Source organism: Lagopus leucura, unplaced genomic scaffold (assembly GCF_019238085.1).
Source record: "Lagopus leucura isolate 7727_CA_CO unplaced genomic scaffold, USGS_WTPT01 Super-Scaffold_100018, whole genome shotgun sequence".
In the NCBI taxonomy this organism is placed as follows: Eukaryota; Metazoa; Chordata; class Aves; order Galliformes; family Phasianidae; genus Lagopus; species Lagopus leucura.
The window spans coordinates 13,464,719-13,485,804 of record NW_024962272.1 but is presented as its reverse complement, the minus strand read 5'-3'; the positions used below and the strand labels follow the sequence as shown (position 1 = coordinate 13,485,804).

Here is a 21,086-nt window from a genome sequence, read left to right as displayed (position 1 = left end):
GTAGGCACGTGAAGAGCTACCTGTCTTTCCACCATTTCACCACTGTAAAATGGTGAATGAAGACTTAAAACAGCAGGCACTGCTGGCAGACCTGCACACCAAAAGCATCTTACAGCAGCCTGCACTCTCACACAGTTTCTTTAGCTGGTCCCAGCCCTCTGCAGCCATATAGTCTCAGCAAAGCTAACTCAGAGGCTGGACTCACCTTCAGATATGAGGCTGAGGATAAAGAAATGAGCTACACAGGAAGAATTATAAAACAAGCAAGACCCACATATCCATGACTCTTCAGTGAGCAACTCACAGCAGACAGGGGAGGGAGAACTTCAGCTCTTTGTCAATGGTAGTAAAACACTAGAGCAGAGATACCTGACGGTTGGTCTGTTCATTAGGTACGGTTCTTAGTGCAAACTAGGTATTTTGGAAAAACATTCAACAAAGGAGCTCAGTGATATCAGGTGAAAGATGTAATAAAGACATGACAAAATACATATAGAAAGCAGTGGGAAACAGCAATTAGCTTTTTTAAGACCTAGTGCTGTTCTGCAGCATACACAGGGATGTCAAAATGAACGCACACCTACTCCACAGCAGAGGAGCCACCTAATAAAATATAAATACTTCCACAGCATACTGAGAGAGCTCCCTGGTGTGACAACACAGGAGGTGGTCGGAACATCAGAAGTCAGGCACTGCCTCTGCAGGACTGTGGTTATAAGGAAAAGAGGAGGCTTGGTCCACTTAAGGTACAGGATACAGATAAAAGTGATGCAACAAGCAACAGTTTATTTGTAGAAAAATGCTTTAAAATTTTACTACATGGTAAGATTAAGGAAAAAATAGTATTAATATATATACATACAATATATATATATACACAAACACATTGCACCATTAAAATTACATGCTTTTTAGAACAGAATGCGCTTTATCCCCTCATATCAATTTTAAAGTTCTCACTGCAGGAAATCTTGTGTCCTTTTGTTTTTATCCCCGTTAAAATTTTCAAGTACAAGAAGTAACTTAGGATCTAATAGTAGAAAACAATTTGGTATACACAAATTACAACTGACAGCCATACAGTATTATTCTGCGGTATCTAACACATGTATATCCTTTTTGAACTCCATAATGAACAAACTTTTACCTGAGGTAAATGGTAATAAAGAAGCAAGGTAATTGGCAAGGTTAAGAGGTTTTCACGTTATGATTTGACTGTAATCAAAGTTGACAGGTATCACACATCTGTACCCACAGTATTGGCACATGAACGCTCTGCATGAGTCATTACCAATGTCTTAGAAATAAGGGAAAAATTAAAAGGCAAGCACCACTTGCAATGATAAGCATGCAGACAATTTCAGTGAAACAGAGGTAGCATGTTCTTGTAACTCCAACAGGGTCATTCAAACCAATGGAACCCCCCTCTTCTGCAAAAGGCACTCGCTTTTTCAGCTAAAAACAATGTGGTGTTATATTCAAGCAGACTAATCACCAATGTAGGTGGATTTCCCTCCTTAAAAAAATATAAAAAAGTGTTAAACAGAGGACAGCATTTTAAAGAAAAAAATGGACATAAGAAATACACATTTCATGTACTATGTGCTATTCTTCTCCCCTTTCCTTTTACAGGGAGAATTACTTCATAAAACAGTTGTGATACATCCAGAGTTGAAAAACTTTCCAGCTAAAACATCAGTATTAAGCAGCACATTATGTATCTGTAATAACTTTTAACACATCAGAAGTACACCAGCCTTTAAGAGATCAAATAAAAAGCAACAGTTCAGCCAGAAGTAGAAAGCTTAAGCACAAAAAGGTGGTGCTGAAGAAGGATAAAAATCCTTTGACGTAAAACCTCATAATTGAGAAGGTACAGAAACTCTCGCACTTTTATCTTTTCTGCAATTTGAAAACATATCTATGCAAAACACTTGTTTCTTACCGTGACACTACAGAGCTAATTGAATTATAAGATGTGCCACTGTTGCAACTTGAAGCATAAGCCTCTTGACCATTAGCATCAAAATTTATTTTGAATACAGAAGATGCCTTGAGTAAAAAGTCTGCTGCATCTCTGCGACCTAATTCCCTCAGCTTAGACATTAGGATTCCTACAGTGCTCTCTGGAGCATTACTCCACTCCTGCAGCAGGGCATGGACTGGGCTTGACAGAAAGTCATTTTGTGTTCCATTATTTGTATTGTACTTCGCAACCAGATCAGGGAGGCCCAGGTTCATGGCCAGAAGGCACCAATCTTTGCCCATGGGATCAGGTGGATCCAGAAGTCGGCTCAGTTTTCTCCTGGTGAGTAGATTCAGATCTGAAACATGAATATCCATTCCTAGGCTTCCTTGAGAGTAGACATCAAGACACCCAAAACACAGTATACTACTAAAGCTCTCTTTATATCCCCCCATGGTGTTAGTTAGTGATGTCTCCTTTTGACTCTGTGCACGGAAGAAGTCTCTAGGCTGATAGACCATTACTGGTTCATGATGTTCCCTCAGCTGCTGAGGACTAAGGTAGTATTTTACAGTCAAAAGGCCTGGTAAGGTTGTGGCTATTAAGTTATCAATGGTGCTGCATACAGAATCCAAAAGTAAGCAGCACTTGATCTTCTCTGTTTCCAGTCCTCTAACTTGAACCTCTATGCCCTGACCATGGTTGACAAGCAGCACTAAAAGCTCAGCGCCGCGATTCATGATCTTTGATCCATTTACCCACAGACGTATATCAGCATCTCCCTCGGTGCTTTGTTGATGAATCCACCTGCAGAGATTCACCTGAACTTTATGAAAAATTCCACAAGGAAATGGGGTAAGATGTTCCACAGGAACAATTCTAACACCACCATAAATCAGTACCTCATCCTCTTCCTCTGTCCAAGACCTGTGGAGATTGTCAGTCTTGATGAGAGCAGGAATATCCACCATTGCTCCACTGCTAAGGTCTCTTGCACAAATATCCATAGCATCCAAAATCTGTATCAGTTCTTCCACATCACTATCTGTTACCAGACGCTGTATGTCCTCTATAGTGTATCGACCTCTATAGTGATGGAGAGCTTTTGGGTTCTCTATTGACAGGATTTTTCCTAGGACATTTGAACAGAGCCAGCGAGGATCCAGAAGAACAACGTCTTGAACTGTTTCACTCTGCATAATGTTAATCTGTTTATAAATAGGAAAGCTATTATCAGTATTTTATGAAGAACAAGACGGTACTCCACATTCTGTCTCTCCTAACCTGTTGACCAAATCACTTAAATAACACAGCTGACAGAGCCTGAACTGCATTTTAGTTTCTTGCAAATATTCAGAACTAAGAACTCACTCTTGGCTTCCATTAATAATAAAGCCATCAGAACCCAACAGCATTACAGCCTAGCCAACGCTCTGCAAGCTATTTATGCAAAGGTGTTTTCCTACAATTCAATTTCTAAGAGACAGACAAATTTCTCATCTCATTTCACTACCTAATTTCAAGATGCTAACAATAGCATATCCTATGTATTTTATGATGTTACAATTATAGCAATGAACTGCAGCTCTTTCTGTCTCATAGAAATAATGTTGAATAGAACACGTACACCAAAACAATAATGATAACAAGAAGCATTATTAACCAGTCTATTACTTATGATGTCTTGAAAGGACAAGTAGAAGGAAATAACTACAGACATTTACTTACATCCCATTAAGCAATATTCAACCAGAGAAGTACCTTGATAGTAAGAATACATAGTTTAGATAAAAAGCACTCACTTCTCCTATGCTATGCAACTGCTGTGCAATGTGCCGCAGGTCATCTTCATTTGCTAGGGGATTAAGCTGCTCCTGTACATCATACACAAACTGCTGCAAGGACATCAACTGGTTGGGTCCATTCATTTTTCTCCATGAAGGCAGCACAGAGATAATTTTTTCACACAGAAGAGTCATAGGTGGGCAAGTCTTACAAAAAGCACAGAAAACATCTTGTAACTGTACTCTGCTAACATTGAGGTCTAGTACGTATATGATATATATACACATGTCTAAAGGGTCCCCTTGTGATGGACTGTTACTCTACCACCTGTTATGAACTTAGGAGAAGATCTACTTTTTCTTAATGAAATATATTCCAGAAACAGCTGTGCATTTAACTGAAGTCTGTACTCACCACTGTCTGTTCTGGACATTTCAACAGGCGACACTGCAGAATATAAGATAATACATACAGATAGCATATTTATCTATTGACTGTTTTGGACATTACTGATGACTATGTCTTGCAGTCTCCAGCCACAGCACCCAATCAATCTGTATGCAATAAGGACCTCTCAAATTTCATCTAATGGAAACTGCTACAAAAAAAAAAAGTTCTGTCAAAGAAAAACTTATTAAAATCAAGACACCATTGAGAACATTAAATAGGCTACATTTTTTAACATTCAAAAAACCTTCTTCCTTGAATCTGAGAGTGAACTCAGCCACACTTACCTTTTATTTCATTGTTTCTTTTACACCTAACAGAAGCAGCCACAGAACCTTGTGTTGGCATGTCATACAGTTAAGAAGGACTTTAATATGAAGAATTTAAATGATAGACTTCAAAATTGGTCACCCTTAGTACTGAAGTTTGTGTAGATCCATGGTAATTACATACAGTTAGGGGCAATTTTACCCTTAGTTTCATACACAACTATGAAAAATCTAAGTACATAATTTTTCAATAAAAGAATCTATATATTATCTATATTATAAGTTTGCACACCAGTATGTAAAGTGTTCAACCCTGGTCTTTTTGAAAAACATCTGCATCAAATACATTCAATTTCTTTGTCATACTACTGTGTCACATAGTATAAAACAAACAATGGCACAAGCACCGGAGTCCAATCTCTGTCAACTCAAAATATGAAAATATAGCTTTAAACTGAGAATCCCAATAATTTCTTTCAAAGAAAGGCTATTTTTGGTATCTGTACAACATGCCAACAATTTTGGAACTGCTGACAGAATCCTTCATGTCAATAATTTGTTGTTTCATTTCTAATTCCTGAAATTAAGTAATAAGTTTACAGAAAAAAAAAATTCCTGTCCTAGGTTTTCACATTTTGGCTGGCACAAACCAGACCATTGATATTACTTACAGAAATTATTTGGCTTCTTATTTCTTGTAAGTGATTTCGGAGAAGCTTCATATCTTTAGATCCAGATGCTCCAGCATCCAACACAAATAACTTCTCTGAAATCTGAAGATCATTTCCAAATCTTAAAGATAAAGAGAGACAGCATTGTTTACTCAGTCCCATATCTATTTTCTTAATCCAGTGGCATTCCTTCAAAGAGTAATGTGTATGTGCAGTACCAATTATGGTAAGATATTTTATAAGGAAAGACAGAATAGTTGCTCTCTAGTTTTTTTGATCTTAAGCAGATAAATTGACAGTATATTATTATCTTTCCAACGGAAGAAGGCTGAGGAGTCCTAAGTGAAGTTTAACTCCATCCCAGCTCTTGTAATAACACATTTTACTAGATAATCATAGAATCATAGAATCACTAAGGTTGGAAAAGACCTAAAAGATCACCCAGTCCAACCGTTCACCTATTCCCAATAGCTCCTACTAAACCATGTCCCTCAACACAACATCCAGTCTTTCCTTGAACACCCCCAGGCTCGGTGATTCCACCACCTCCCTGGGCAGTCCATTGCAGTGCCTGACCACCCTTTCTGAAAAGTAATACTTCCTCATGTCCAGCCTGAATCTCCCCTGCCGTAGCTTGAAGCCATTCCCCCTGGTCCTATCACTAATGACACGAGAGAAGAGGCCGGCCCCCAGCTCACTACAACCTCCCTTCAGGAAGTTATAGAGAGCAATGAGGTCTCCCCTGAGCCTCCTCTTCTCCAGGCTGAACATTCCCAGCTCCTTCAACCTCTCCTCATATGGCCTGTGTTCCAGACCCCTCACCAGCTTTGTTGCCCTCCTTTGAACTAATGGATAATAGGAATTCATTTTTAAAGGTCTTGAAATTTGCTGTTTAATTCCTACTCAATTAAAATAGTTTAGTTTCCATCAATACAGACACTAGCTCTATTTCTCACTTTTATTTAACTTTTCAATCACACATACTTATTTTCTTAGCTCTGGAATGATCTGCATTTAAACGGATGTAAGATTTGATGCTGAAATCTATATATATTGTGATAGTTCATTTCAATTGATTGAGATACCACATTATCCGTTTTGTGGGTAACACAAATATGTGAATACTCCTATAATACTCCTTAGTTTGTGGAAGTCTTCTGTTGTATGTTACTGACAATCAGACATGCTCAAGAAGCTGAAAAGCTTTTCTGACTACTGAATACCTTTTGGTTGATCTTTTGTTGATCAAAAGATTTCGTTGATTTTGTATGTACTCCACCATGTCCAGTTCTTCACAAACTGTGTATGGGTACTGCCTTCAGACTTGGCTTAATTTTTCTCTTACCAATCCTGAATCAATTCAGATTAAAAGGTGGCTGCCCTGTGAAACTTCCTCTTTCACTCCTGCAGGCTGCAGCTCAGAAAAACTGCCCACTTTTCTGAGACTGGTGCAAAACTGACACAAGAATGTTGACACTGGCTACTGGATCTAACCCATCTTCAAGGTGAGACTTTTGAGCCTCAGTCATATTATGCATTATTTGCTCATGTGAGCTCACTTAGGGCAGCTCACTCACTGAAAAACAGTATTGACAATTTTTTTCCACCTACTCCCTCACAGACTAAGCTTTCTGAATATTTTCATTAAAAAAAAGAAATCTTCAAAATAAGACACTTCCTTTTGTGCAAATATCAAAGCTTTAGCCAAATAAAAAACCTTTTCCATGTTCTCGTATATTTTAGTATACATTCTTTGAAACTCCCACATACACCACTACCAATAAATATAATCGCTCCTTACCTGTTCCTGATTTCTTTCAAGAATGACGTATCCTTGTCATACCAAAACTCTCCCCCAGCAGGCCGAGGAAGATTGACTATATCAGCATGTGTGGCAACCAAAACAACACGCAGGGGAGTTTTCAGCCTTCCACCAAATGCTAAAAAGGAAACAAGAACACTTCCTTACTATGAGACATGTCCAGGAGGATGGGTGCCTTACAGAGCCAGGGAAGGAGCAGCACGCGTTTTGTTCTTGATAACGCTCACTTCTGCAGTGGATTTATGAACTTCTAAGCACAGCTACGTCTATTCTATATAACAAAACCACTGCTGTTCTGGCTGTTAGCCACTTACAAAGTCATAACATTCAATTTTAATAGCGGGAATCTTTGAATAGTATCAGAAATACTGGTATCACGTGACCTTACTGCTTTAACGAAAGCATTAATTAATAATGCTACCAATATATCTATTAACTACAGTCTATAACAGTGTAAGGAAAAATAATTAAGAAAAATAAAAGCGTTTTTAATGGGTTTCTCATTACCTCAACACTACAGGTAAAGCTTAGGGAAATGCAGGTAGAACACAAAATGTCTACAACATTTATATGTTGGTATGAATGCTATTTTACAGTACTTACACAAACAGTGACCTCTCACCTAGGTGAGAGTTAAGTAGGAAAGCCTGGCAGATACCATGAAAAAGAATGAAAAAGAAAGAAAGATACAAATGGCATGAATGAGGAGACAGCATGGAACACAGAATTTTCTATCTCTTCTCAGACTGATCTTCCACAAAAGAGGAGACATTATTAGACAATTATTTCAGAAGAATAACAGAACATCCAGTTCTAGAGTTTTTGTCTGACAAAAACAAGTCAGAAACATGTTTTCATTGATTAAGCTGCAGAATGTGGATTCATTCTTAAAAATAGCCATATTTTCCATCAATGCTACAAAGCATTTCGAGATAAGACTTCTCCAGATTTAGATTTTTTTTTTGAGCTCAAGAATTTAGAAGCTGTAAGTAATACCAAAAGTAAAACTTATCCACTAATGTCAAATACTACAAATAGACATAAATATCCAAATAGAGCTCATCAATATAAATACTGATTTAAGCAAAGTGTCTAAATAATGGTATTAACTCAGTCAAACTAAGTTTCCTTACTAGACCAAGACTTGAAAAGCTTTTAAACACTGCAAGTTAACTATATTTTTAGCTTTAATGTTTTTCTGCATATTTCTGAGCTTTTAATTTCAGAAGTCATTGCAAGTCAATTATATCTAAATGGTTATATTCATAACGTTGTGTTGTGGCCTAAAATGCAATATGAAAGACAGGCAGGTGTCTGAGGTGAAAACTGAAGGTCAGCCCTTTAGCTCATCATTATCACCAGTTAGGCTGAGATCATACATACAGAAGAGAGCAGTAAGCAAAAAGAGAGGGGCAATACTCTGCACTATGTAATAGTGAAAATAGTAATAATAAAATAATAATAAAAAATAAGTAATAGTAAAATAGTGTATGCATACAGTATTTTTGTCTGGCTAGTCCCCAGCAATTTTTATAAACATCCATCAGTGCTGAGTTAGATCCTTTGGTGGGCACAATACTTTGTTAGTGAAACCAGTTCTTCCATAAAACTGCAGACCAGTGCTTAGCTACAATCATGATCAAACCTTACAGTGTACGTATGCCTTGACCTACAGACCTTTTAAGGAAAAAAAAACCCAAAAAATTAACTTAAAATCAGTTTGCCTGTCGCATAACTCTATGCTATGTAACTTACATGATTCTATGAACTTTTAACTCATTGAAGAGCTTGAATACAAAGTCATTTAACTTAAAACCCATGCAAAGTCTTAAAGAAATTGAAGTGAACCAGAAGTACTGGTTTCCATATATTCTGATGTACCAGAAGTTAAAGCTAAAATACACCTCTAATTAAAAGTTAGAGTGGCATGTAATGAGAGGTAATGCCAGTCTACAATATCATTCTTGTTGGAGCAGGTCCAGAAGGGGGTCATGAAGATGATCGGAGTGCTAGAGCTGAGAGAACTGAGAGAACTGAGGCTGTTCAGCCTGGAGAAGAGAAGGAGGAAACTTCATAGCAGCCTCCCAGTACCTGAGGAAGTTCTACAGGAAAGCTGGGGAGGGACATTTTCTAAGGGCAGGTAGCAATAGGACAGGGCAAAATGGTTTTAAACTGGAAGAGGGTAGATTTAGACAAGATATTAAGAAATTCTTTACTGTGAGGGTGGTAAGACATTGGAACAGGTTGCCCAGTGAGGCTGCAAATGCCCCATCCCTGGAAGTGTTCAAGGCCAGGCTGGATGGGGCTTTGTGCATTGTGGTCTAGAGGGAGGTGTCTCTGCCTATAGCAGGGGGGTTGGAACTAGATGGTCCCTTCCAACCCAAACCATTCTATGATTTTATGATTCCTGTTGACATTCACAAAATTAATTTATCCTGTAAAAACATTTAACTGCTGTCAGATTTAACTGCGTTTTAATCAACATGTCCAGAACTTGCCTTATATGGTTTCAACACTCCTAAAACACTTCTCCAGAACACTTATCTGATATAAAACTTCATTTGCCACAAGAGCTTGTGCTGTACCTCATGACCTTTTTCAAGTGGATAACCGGTGCATGAAATTAATTCTTCAGGTTTGTCCCACAAACAGAACTGTCCAAATAGAACTGCTGAGAAACATTGATTCAGTTTTGCTTAAATAAAAGGGGATGAAAATGCTTAATATCAGTCAACATAGAAGATTTAAGAGCTGTAGAGAAATGCTTGTATTCCTGTGATATTTCATTAATAAGCAAAAGAACATACCTATTGGCTCCTCAACAGGGACTAATGATTTCAGGAAACTAAGCCAAAAGGTCACTTGGTTTAACTGGATTTCATAAGGCTCCTCAAGACTAAAAAGCACTATATGAATTGTGGTGGGATCATTTGCAGCAAAATAATCATAACAGCAGAAATACACAGGATTCCCAGAGAATTCCCAGATGCTGAAATCACCAACTCCTAAAAAACAGACAAACACATGTCAGTAAGCATGAAGCCTTACTCATCATGGAAAGACAACTCAAACAGTCTAACTTAAACTTTCTCAGAGGTGAAGTGCATGCAACTGAGAAGGCAGAACTGTAAATGCAATCATGATCAAAAGGAATGTTGAAGTTTCAGACCATCTCAGAGTTTGAGAAGTTGGATCCTCACAATTTGTTCCTCTCTCACATTCACTTCTCTAAGTCATTCAGCTGGAGGTCACAGGGAAACACCTGCATTTTACATGCACTGCAGCCTTACACATTAAACTGGCTTGTGTCATGTATAGAAGTGATTACTTGCAAAATACAACTGTTCTTTTCTTGCTAATCCCAAAAAGCATTTTAATGATTTTTTTTCTTTTGAAGGACAACTGCTGGTATTAAAAGCAACCCAAGAACATTCTCAAATAACCCACTTCACTTTACAGTACTGTGTTACTCAAACCACATTTGCAAGTCAGGACTGAAGAATCACTATATTAGGGGCTGAAATAGCACAACACTTGTTTCTATGATCTGCTTTATTTAGCTTTAGGTGAGAAAACCATTAGCATGTTGTACTGCGTTGACACTTCCCAGACTCACTACCAGGTTAGTGTGAAATTAGATACAATTATACTACCTTTACTTAAATAAATGCTGATTGAGATGCACTTCAAATTTCCAGGAGGAAAAAAAGCCAGAGACCTGAAATTTACTGTTATGAGTACTGCTATTCAGAGTTCATTCATGTACACAATTTCCTTGAAGATCAAGATAATAGAAAGAAAAAAAATTGAAGAGTTTGTGGCACAACTATTTCACTGCAGAATTTGACCTGATTTCAAATTATAACGAAAGAAGAAATTAGCCATACAAAGAACAAGCTTTAGTTACATGCCAAACTCTTCAGCATCTAGGACAAATGTTTTGTCACAGTATGTATTAGTGTACATAGCTGAATTTATAGATAGGTTTCTCTCTCCAAATTAAAAGCTTGATTAATTTGAAGCTAAAGCATGCAGAACATCATCCTTACCACCGAGAGATCTTACCACCTCTATGATTATTAGTAAGGGTGTTGGTATTAGTAAGGGTGTTGGTATGCACCTTTTGTATGATCTTCACACTCAAAAGTGTTACACTAGGATCTATGTGTACTGAAGACAAAACACAGCTACCGGATGAAGAGAAAGCACTACACATCTTTTGTTTTGGAAAAGTAGTGAGCGGTTCAAACATCTTCTAAGACAGACCTCTCTTCCTGCTAACTGGTTCCAATTGCAGAACACTTAACTTGCTTTCTGAAAAACTGAAACCAAAAGTCCCAGTCTGGTGCTCACCGGATGTGTTCCAGCCCCCTCAGGGGGTAAGAATGGTTAGGTCCTTCACAGAGATGGGAAACACACCTGGGCCTATGGGACTGAATTAAATCTGACAAAAATCTCTATCCTAAGTGTCAGAACCTTCAGATGGTGTCCTAACCCACTCCTATTCCAACAAACCTCTTCCTCCCACCCCACTTACTCGACTCAAAAATATTCCTGTGTGATAAGTATCTGACACAAAAGATTACTACGTGTCTTACAAGCAGAGAATTTCACACCGATATACTTTCTACTTAAACACTCCCCACCCCCCCAGTATTGAATTCTTAACCAGTCACTACCATACCAAGTCATATATAAGTCATATATTATTTTTTTTACTTCTAAAAACAAGAAACAAGCAACATGGCATTACTTTCTCCACAAAAGTGAGGCATGCCAGCTCAGACCTCTGCTTACCATTCAAGTAGGCATTCTGAATGTCAATGGCCTTGGTGGACTGATCATCAGCAGAGAAATGAGAGTGATGAGCAGGTGAAACAAAAGCTTCTAATACCCCTTTTGTCAGGCCTGGCTCAAACATCATACTTCGGCTTCTCACACTGACATTCTCACAACCAGGATAAAGATTCGTAATGCTTACTGAAACTGAGTTGGAGAAAAGGAAAATAAGATTAAAAATCATGGGAAAGTTACAATCATATGACTTCAAAATAAGTATGCTAGGCAAAAAGAAAAAAACTGATAAAAAAATTTCAATTTTTCTTCAAAAAAAGATGATTACCAAGCTGTGTGCACACACAACAACATCTTTATTCTGAATGCTGAAAGGGAAAATTTAGAATGATCCCATTTGGTGCACTGTAGCGCATATACTACTGGGAAGGAAGCTAGGAAAGGAATAATTTGGAAGTAAGAGACTTTAAGAGTTAAAGCTCTTCTACACCACAACAGTATACTTTTTATAGATAAGGGTTGTAATTTCATAGTATGGGCTATTTTCATTGGCATAAAAGTGCTACACATTTGAATAGTTAAATTCTGTAACTAAGGATAAAATTATTATAGAATCAGTAAGGTTGGAAAAGACCTACAAGATCATCCAGTCTAACCATCCACCTGTTGCCAATAGTTCTCACTAAACCATGTCCCTCAACACAAAATCCAAACGTTCACTGTACACCTCCAAGGACGGTGACTCCACCACCTCCCTGGGCAGCCCATTCCAGTGCTTGAGCACTCTTACAGAGAAGTAGTCCAGCCTGAATCCCCACTGGTGCAACTTGAGGCCATTCCCTCTAGTCCTATCACTAGTTACATGAGTGAAGAGGCTGACCCCCAGCTCACTATAGCCTCTCTTCAGGTAGTTCTAGATGTATATAGTTATAGTATATTAACTGGAGTGATTTGACTTATAAGCAATTTGTTTAGTTCACGCTCACTGCAGATTCCGTAAATGAAAAAGGGCTTTTTAATTAACTTGCACCATCTACTGGAGAAAGTAAATATTTCTTTCCCGTATTAGAAGCTGAATTCTAATACGAGTTAGAAGTATAATAAAAACTTTCATGTTTTAATCTTTTGGTAGACTATTTAAATCTTCAGGCTCACATGAATTAAATACAGTGAATTCAGACTTATTTTTACTGAATTTTTTAAAACAAACATGTTGTCAAGTACCCTACAAACTGGACTGTTTTAAATGTCTCAGATTATAATGTTCCGTTCAGAACATTATTCATGACTTACATAATGATTTGCATCCAAAATGACCAGATACTGAAACATAAAGTGATGTCATAGTAGATTCACTTGAACAGTGCTGCTCAATTTTTAAATGTAAGTTCTAGAGAAGCTATTTTCAAGTGAATGCTTCAAATTCACCATTACTTTCATGTTGATTTTTCAAGCAGCATGACAGACACATCGTCTTTCAATTGATGATGGTATGACAGCATTTCGTTACTCTCTGATTCTTGTATCAAGTGACCTAAAAAGTGTCTTCAGTCAAAACCTTCACAGAATCATAGAATGGCTTGGGTTGGAAGGGACCTCAAAGATCATCTAGTTCTAACACCTTTGCTGCAGGCAGGGCTATCAACCACTAAATCAACACAAGATCAGGTTGCCAAAGGCACCATCCTGCCTGGCCTCAAACAACCCCAGGGATGGGACAGCCACAGGTTCTCTGGGCAGCCTGTTCCAATGTCTAACCACTCATTGAAAATTCTCCCTGAATGTAATCTAAATTTTCCCTCTTTTTTTAGTTTAAAATAATTCCTGCTTGTCCTATTACTATTTACCTGTGTAAAATATTCCCTCCTGTATGTAAGCTCCCTTTAAGTACTGGAAGGCCACAGTGAAGTCTCCCCAGAGCATTCTCCAAGCTGAAAAAGCCCAACTCCTTCAACATTTCCTTCATAGGAGAGGTGCTCCAGCCCTCTGATCATCTTCATGGCACTCTTCTGTATCTGCTCCAACAGCTCCACATCTTTGTTGTGCTAGGGGCCCCAGATCTGGATGCAGTACTCCAGCTAGGGCCTCACAAGGGCAGAGAAAAGGGGGGACAATGACATCTCATGCTCTGCTGGCTACCACTCTTCTTATGCAGTCCAGGGCACAGGTGGACTTCCAGGCTGCAAGAGTACACTGCTGTCTCTCACTGCAGTTCAGCTTTTTGTCCACAGCGATCCCCAACTCCCTGAGAGCAGCTCTGCCAAGAAGGACTTCTTCCCCCAATCTATATACATCTGGGATTGCCCCAACCCAAGTGCAGCACCTCACACTTGGCTTTGTTGAACCTCATTAGGTTCATATGGGCCCACTCTTTGGGATCATTCAGGTTCTTTTTGATGGCATCTCTTTTTTCTGTCATATTAACTGCACCACTCAGCTTACTGTTACGCTCCTCTCTGCCTCCAGGAACCGATATTTGTGGTGTAGTTAGTCTCCCATTGAAAAACACAGTGAGTTAATAATCCAAGAACTTCTGATTGATTTATTTACATATTCTCTCACCACCACAGGTATTAATGCCTTCTGATAAATGAACAGCAAATATAAATGAATGGTAAGTGTAGTAATCTGTGTTGGGTATCTTGACAAATCACAATAATTACCTTAGAGTTTCCAAAGGTGATAGGAGAGAAAGTGGAAGTGAAATCTATTGCAAGCACTTGCTCTAGCATTATGTGGAAATAATGATAATACCTAAAACTGCAAGCAATACCCAAGGGTTTTTAAAGAGAAAGACAACACTGACCTCATCTGAAACTTAGGTAATAAGATTATTTCTGAGCAGCAATTTAAATTCAAGCTCTTCAAATTGCCCGATTAGCTTGGATACATTGCACAGTATTTCAATGTTACAGCAAACAGTCCTCTCTTTCTGGCATGCTACCACAACTACAGGCTCTTCCAGAATGAGGTGCATGTCGATGTGTAAATCTAACTAGTTTCTCCACATCCTGCAGCTCTTTCCATGTTACACAGGTTAACTTCATGAGCAAGGTTTCCTTACCATATGCATACTTCAGTTTAGAAAATCTCCTTTTTCATCTTGAATAGAGACAGTTTTAGACACCACTTGGCTGATCCAAGTGCCTTACCAGAAAGCTTTTTCGTGTATCTGTGGTTATACTTAATGATTGTCTGAGGATGCAGCAACTTTTAGTTTTACACAGAATTTACACTTAAACAAAAAATGCTGACAAAACTTAAGTCCAAAACCATGATGGTAGAATCTCATTATTGCAGCAATATCTGCAGCTTACGACTTTTTCGTAAAAATAAATACAGTTTTCAAAGTACTGTCCTCTGCTCTCTCAAGCTCACATACTTACCACAGTAGTAAACAGAAGCTGAACTATTTTTCATTCTCCACAACTGCTGCTCCTCTTATTTCTTATTTTAGGCAACAGTTTGCATGTGGAGTAGTCAATACCATCTTTGCTTTGCTTTGATTCCTTACACAAATAGGCTATTCTGTCTTTTACACCACAGTTAATAGGTGCTTGTTTGGACTTCTACAGATGAAAAATGAGTTACTATTTAAATGGTACAATGTTAAAGCCATACCTGAAGGTTTGGAAGACAAAGGAGATGGTGGGAACCTGGTTGAGTTCGTGGAAGAGAGTCTAGGCCTACGTCTTCGGAAAAAGCTTCGGATTAGGCCACATTTGAGAGACTCCACAAGGGTTGTTTTTCCAGAGCCAGAGTGTCCAAACAGCTTCAGTTTAATCCGTGGCTGTGGGTTCTGTGTGTGTCGCAACTGCTGGATAAAAACTGCCCTGTGCGTATCCTAAAAATGAGTACAAACAAATCAGAGTGCATGGCAGAGAACTTCTGCCTTCCAACAAATGTAAAACCTAGGATTTAAGTAGAACTTCTTTGCCAGGTTAGTGTTCATCTGGATCAGTTCTCCCCCTGCTGCTCCATGCAAGTGATCAATCACTGGCAGAAGAGGAGGGATGCGTAAACAAAACACAGCTAAATCATTGCTGTCCAGAAAGAATTTGAATTGTCATGAAAATCATGCATACTTTTGGGATCAACATCAGTGAACGGGATCATTCTGACACATAATTGAGGACGAATGAGAAAAGAATAGGTTCTTTTCACTCCCTTTTTCCTTACCCATCATTCTCAGTAGCGTAAGCATTACCTTTAAGCTTATATAATATATATGCAGGTCTGAAGAATTTTGCAATGATAACCACCATCTGAGCAATCTGAAAACTTGGCACGCTTCTCCCTTCCTCTTTCTGTTATTTTTTTCTATACTTGTGCTTAGGAGAATTCTCTCCACCAAAAGCCTGTTTATTTTCACTTCACTTTTTTGCAAGCAAAATATTGCCTTACCCAGACCAATCTTACATCTCAATTCCCACAAAGTTCTTCTCTCCCATTAAAGACCTCTTCCAATCTTCAAAATTTCTATCCTTCTACTGCAAGCTTAAATCCTCTATACTTGTTTCCCTTTTTACTCCCAAGCCTCAATAAATCTGCTTCCCTACTTAACTGTCCTTTCATTGTTTGCCCTCTGAATGCATTCATTAGCACTTCCCCAGCTGCAGACTTCCTGCTCATATTTAGGCCTTCTTCAAACCTGATCACAGCTTCTGGAGAAGAGCTTTCCAGTTCAAGCTTACCTTTCACCACTCTGTTTTGCAACAAGAATAACAGCCTAGGACAAACAAAACACATCTTGCTTTCTTCCACCAGCAAAAAGCAATCAGACATAGATGCTCTACTCATGGGAGCTGAACTTTAAAATCAACCATCAAGACAAAGCAGTGGAGGACAGGAAAACCATTAAATGCCTCTCAGTAAAGAAATACCTGTTTTAAAATAACTGAAGGAGCAAAGGAATTTGATTTATGCTCCCTTCCTTCACTCACCCATTTGGAGCTGAGAGAGGCTCTGTTGTTCAGCATTTGTACTGGGAATTAAGGTGAATTAAAAGAGTACCCACTGCATCAATCCCTAAAATAAGAACATGCAGCAATTTCACTGAGAAATTGCTCAGAGATAGTAGTGTATTTAATTTATTTTCTTTCTCCCTAACAGGTATGTACAAAGTATGTTCATCACAATGCAAATTTTGCACCCCCTCATTGCTAATATTCAGTTATCTGTAAGAGCTACTAAAACAGGAAGTTCTTTATATGTGTGCTTTTAGGAACAAAATCCTCTAGAGGCATTGAAGACAAAAAAATGTCAGGTGCACTCAGCACTGCATAATATCACCCATTTTAAGTGGTTTGTTGTAGATTATTAATTTCAACTTACGAAGTTATCTATTGCAAGCTCTGATCAAATAATTACTATACATTTTCCCTACATATGTAGTCAGCCTCCAAGAACTAAGTATACTCCACTGTCAAAGAGCGTTAGATAAATCTCTTCTGAAAGAGATTTTAGTAGCTCTATCTTGTTCCTTTTGTTCTAGGTTGATTTGTACTAGTTTCATGTCTACATCAGAGATATTTTTCTACCTGCATGCAGAAACAGTCAAGAGTTTTTTTTGTTTTGTTTGATTGCTTTCTTTTGAGAAATACTGTGCCATAGTGTAGAGATATATATACATAGATGCTATACTATGGATCTTGTTATGACAAGCGTACACAAAAGCAATCACTGTAAAGGAAGCCTCAATTTTGCACCTTTCTGTCATTTTCACTGATATATTTTACAATTCTAGCAGGTACAGATTTACCGGCAGGACATGATTCTACTTCCTCCTTGGCAATGCCTGGCACGCATACATTTCCACTTCAAAATTATGTGGAAAGAAGAGCCTGATCATTTACTGTATATCTCCAAATATCATTGGCATAATTAAAACAGTACTCTTAACTGCTTTGGTTGTAGCCTGAAATCTCCAGAAAAGTGGTCTCTGTATCTTCACAGCATGATACTGCATATTTGGAATAATCAAACTATACCAGACTTCTCAGGCTTACTCCATTATGAGAAGCCTAGATCAGCTCTATGTTTTAAAAGGTAGAGGATTTTGAGCTACTGAAATTGCAGAATTAAAAAAAGAAAACTTGCACTACTATTACAAGTGATATTCTAGCTTCCAGAGAACTCCTCAAAGTCATAACTCGAATCTAAATAAAATGGTAATGAAAGCAAGTCCTCCTGTAGGATGTGCTAACTCTTGATAGTTTCTTATAAAATCCTTAAAATATTTGGTAGGCATTGTTAGAGAGATAAGATGGAGTGTTGGTGTTGTCTATCTTGCAGCAAGGATATTTGTAATGAGTTTTCTAGAGTGACTTTTGTGAATGATCTTATAATTTCCTATATTCAAACTGCTTCTACCATCTTAAAAACACTCAGAAGAAGAGCTCAGTTAAAATGTACACATTCCCAACCTTTTTAAGTCTTGCAAGCAGATTGGCTACATGTTCGTGCTGCTCTGCCCTGGCAAGATCTTCTGCTGTTTTCCCATCCTGTTGAAAGATAAATCATTAGCTGCAGTTTCTTCCTTTTACCCACAATAAAAAGTTACGTGCAACACAGATCAATTCTGGTTAAGGCAATAACAGAATAATTACTGTCAGACATAGATGAGTCAGAGGGAAGAGAAAAAAAAAAATAAATGAAGCAGTACTGACTATGCCCACTGGAATTCCTGTTTTCTTAAGTAGTACAAAGATACACGCTGTGAAACACACCATAGTATTTCGTTTACAAATGAGCATCTGGCTGCCATTGTACAAACACACTTTGAATTCAGAGCCTTATAGTGATGCAGTACTCTCTTTCTGTATTCTTTTCTCACCAATTAGTAGATTATAGTAACTTCTATATGTATTTCTAACAGACACTATTTTCTAAACAGATTTCAAATGGTTCACAAAGAAGACATATTCACTTGCATGAATAGCAGGAGAATTTTGTTTGCTAATGGATGAAGAATGATGACAGCATATAAGTCAGTGGAGGTATAAAGAAAGCATGAACAGTAGAAAGGATGTGCTTTAAACTGCATCAGCGAATTCAAAAGGAGAAAAGCTAACTTCAGCATCCTATTCTTGACATTTAATTACTTATGTTTCATACATCAGCAGTTTAATATGAATAAGCTGAAAGAAAAAGTGCTATTTTTCCTGTTACCACCAGATTAATGGTGATTTTTTTTTTTTTTTTTTTTTTTTTTTACATTTTGGCAGCAGGTAACTAATTCACAAGGATTTTACTTCTGGAGAATTTTACTGGAGAAGTAAATTTTATTTTATTATTTATCTTTTATTTTTAAATGAAAGACCTTTCACATATTAAGACAAAGTACTGGAAAATTAAGACCTCTTTGTTGGACTTTTATTTTTATGTACTAGGTTTTCATATGGGGTTTGCATAGTCTTAAGTCGTTTCTGGCAATCCTGTTAACTATTGCCTGATATATGAAACAGGCATCTTTGATAACTGGGTATCTACATACAGGAGCCATTTTCAGTTTTCCATAGAAGTCACTATGTACTCCAGAATTTCAGATAATTAATACAGAAAAGGAACATCAGCAGGTAACAGTCAGAATCATGGGTCATGGTATGAAGAGACTAATTCTGAACAAACATCTCGCCCTTAAATTCCTTCCAAAATTTAAAGGTGTCTTCAATTTTACTGAAGAAACACCTGAATTTCTTAAAATCCTTTTCCTTAGAAAAAATCCTTTTCCTTAGAAAGATGTAACAAAGACAAAGAATTTTTGCATCTGCACTGATCCATATTGCATGGGTAGATAGTGATAAGACAAGAGGGAATGATTTTAAACTAAAGAGAGAAGATTTAGGTTAAATGCAGGAGGAAATCTTTCACTAAAGGGGTGGTGAGGCACTGGAACAGGCTGCGTGAGAAGCTATGGATGCCTTATTCCTGAGGATGTTCAAGATTGGATGGGGCCCTAGGCAGTCTAATCCAGTGACTCACTAGTGGTTGACAACCCTGCCTCAGGGGTTGATTTGATGACCCTTCACACCTAAGCCATTTTATTTTTCTATGATCAATGTGTATTCAGTGTGTTCTTCCTGTCGGGGTTAGCATCAGCACTATTTACTTTGTCATCTCATTCACACTGATACAAGCTACAGAGATAAAAATTACAAGGAATAGATGAACAATTATACCAACATAGTTATTTTGACATAAGGAGCTGATACAGCTCATGAATCTCCTATCCACACTTTTTTTTCCTTTATATCTCACCTCTACAGTATGCAATATTGACAACAGAAATACAGAATGAGACAAAAAAAAAAAAAAAAAAAACCACAAACCAGCAAAGGACAAAAAACAGGTAGCAAAGAAAAAGCTGTAAAATGCCCCATGAAGTCCACTGCATGCACATTTAATTGCTGATTAATAGAGGACATAGCAGTCACTGACCTAGTTTTCCAGATGTCATTTTTAGATACTAAACTTCTTCAAGCCACAGTTTCAATGGTTTTACTGACTACTTTTGAAAGGCTTCTATTTGTCATGTGAGATACATACTCAGAGGAAAAAAAACAACAGTGCTCAATGTATGGGAAAGCAAAAATGTAATTTCCATCATACGGCTGAAGTAAATGAGCCGTTCTTCTCCCTCCATTTTTGTTGTCTCAGGGATACTTCACGTGAGCAAAAACTTTGAAAAACAGTAACCAAATCACAGTCACGTGATTTCAATATATAGAGAAACAGTTATTGCAGATTAGAATGCAGTGATTAGAGCAAGGAGCAGCATAAACCAATGCAAGTCTTCTAAAAATAAATTACGGTGGGCGGGCAGGTAAAGGTGTGTACAATGCCTTGGATGTATGGAGGGTGTATGAGGTATTTAGGAAGAAGGATATTTAATTTCTTTGGTAGATGTGCCAGTAATGACATTGCTGCTCAAAGCAGTAAGAAAGAAAGATATCTTGAGTGCGAATTGCAAGCAATAGTACTGATTGATCTGACATAAATGTTTTTTTTTTTTTTTTTTTTTTTTTTTTTTTTTTACAAAGATACTTGCATGCTAGTTCAACTCTTCAATGCACCCACACATTTATGACATGAAAATGAAGCTTTTGAACTGCTCCAAAAAACCCCAAAACCCAACAGGATACATACTATACATTTGTACAGCAACTGTATATGGTATGAAATATCTTAACATAATGCTGTAATGGGCCACCATTGTTATCTGTATGCCTAACTAATTCATAAGTGAAGAAACTCCGCAGATGAAGTGGTAGCTTCACTGTACCCAGTTTCAAATTCAGCTGTAAGAAGGGAACAAGTAGACAACAGAATTA

General features: G+C 37.7%; 1 protein-coding gene across 4 annotated transcripts in view; it reads right to left on the bottom strand.

The window, feature by feature from the left end:
* Positions 1–760: 760 nt before the first annotated feature.
* DAPK1 (death associated protein kinase 1) overlaps positions 761–21,086 on the bottom strand; it is a 91,969-nt gene continuing 71,643 nt past the window's right edge. For 2 of the 4 annotated variants that reach the window (XM_042877401.1, XM_042877402.1), the window contains exons 19-26: positions 18,180–18,257; positions 15,376–15,598; positions 11,758–11,946; positions 9,768–9,965; positions 6,940–7,078; positions 5,139–5,259; positions 3,769–3,957; positions 761–3,174 (exon numbers count right to left, since the gene is read on the bottom strand). In XM_042877401.1, coding sequence (XP_042733335.1) covers positions 1,942–3,174; positions 3,769–3,957; positions 5,139–5,259; positions 6,940–7,078; positions 9,768–9,965; positions 11,758–11,946; positions 15,376–15,598; positions 18,180–18,257 — 2,370 coding nt within the window. In that variant the 3' untranslated portion in view covers positions 761–1,941. Of the gene's footprint in view, positions 3,175–3,768; positions 3,958–4,165; positions 5,260–6,939; positions 7,079–9,767; positions 9,966–11,757; positions 11,947–15,375; positions 15,599–18,179; positions 18,258–20,775; positions 21,054–21,086 lie in introns of those variants that run through there. The other 2 variants (XR_006180267.1, XM_042877403.1) reach the window with 2 other exon arrangements.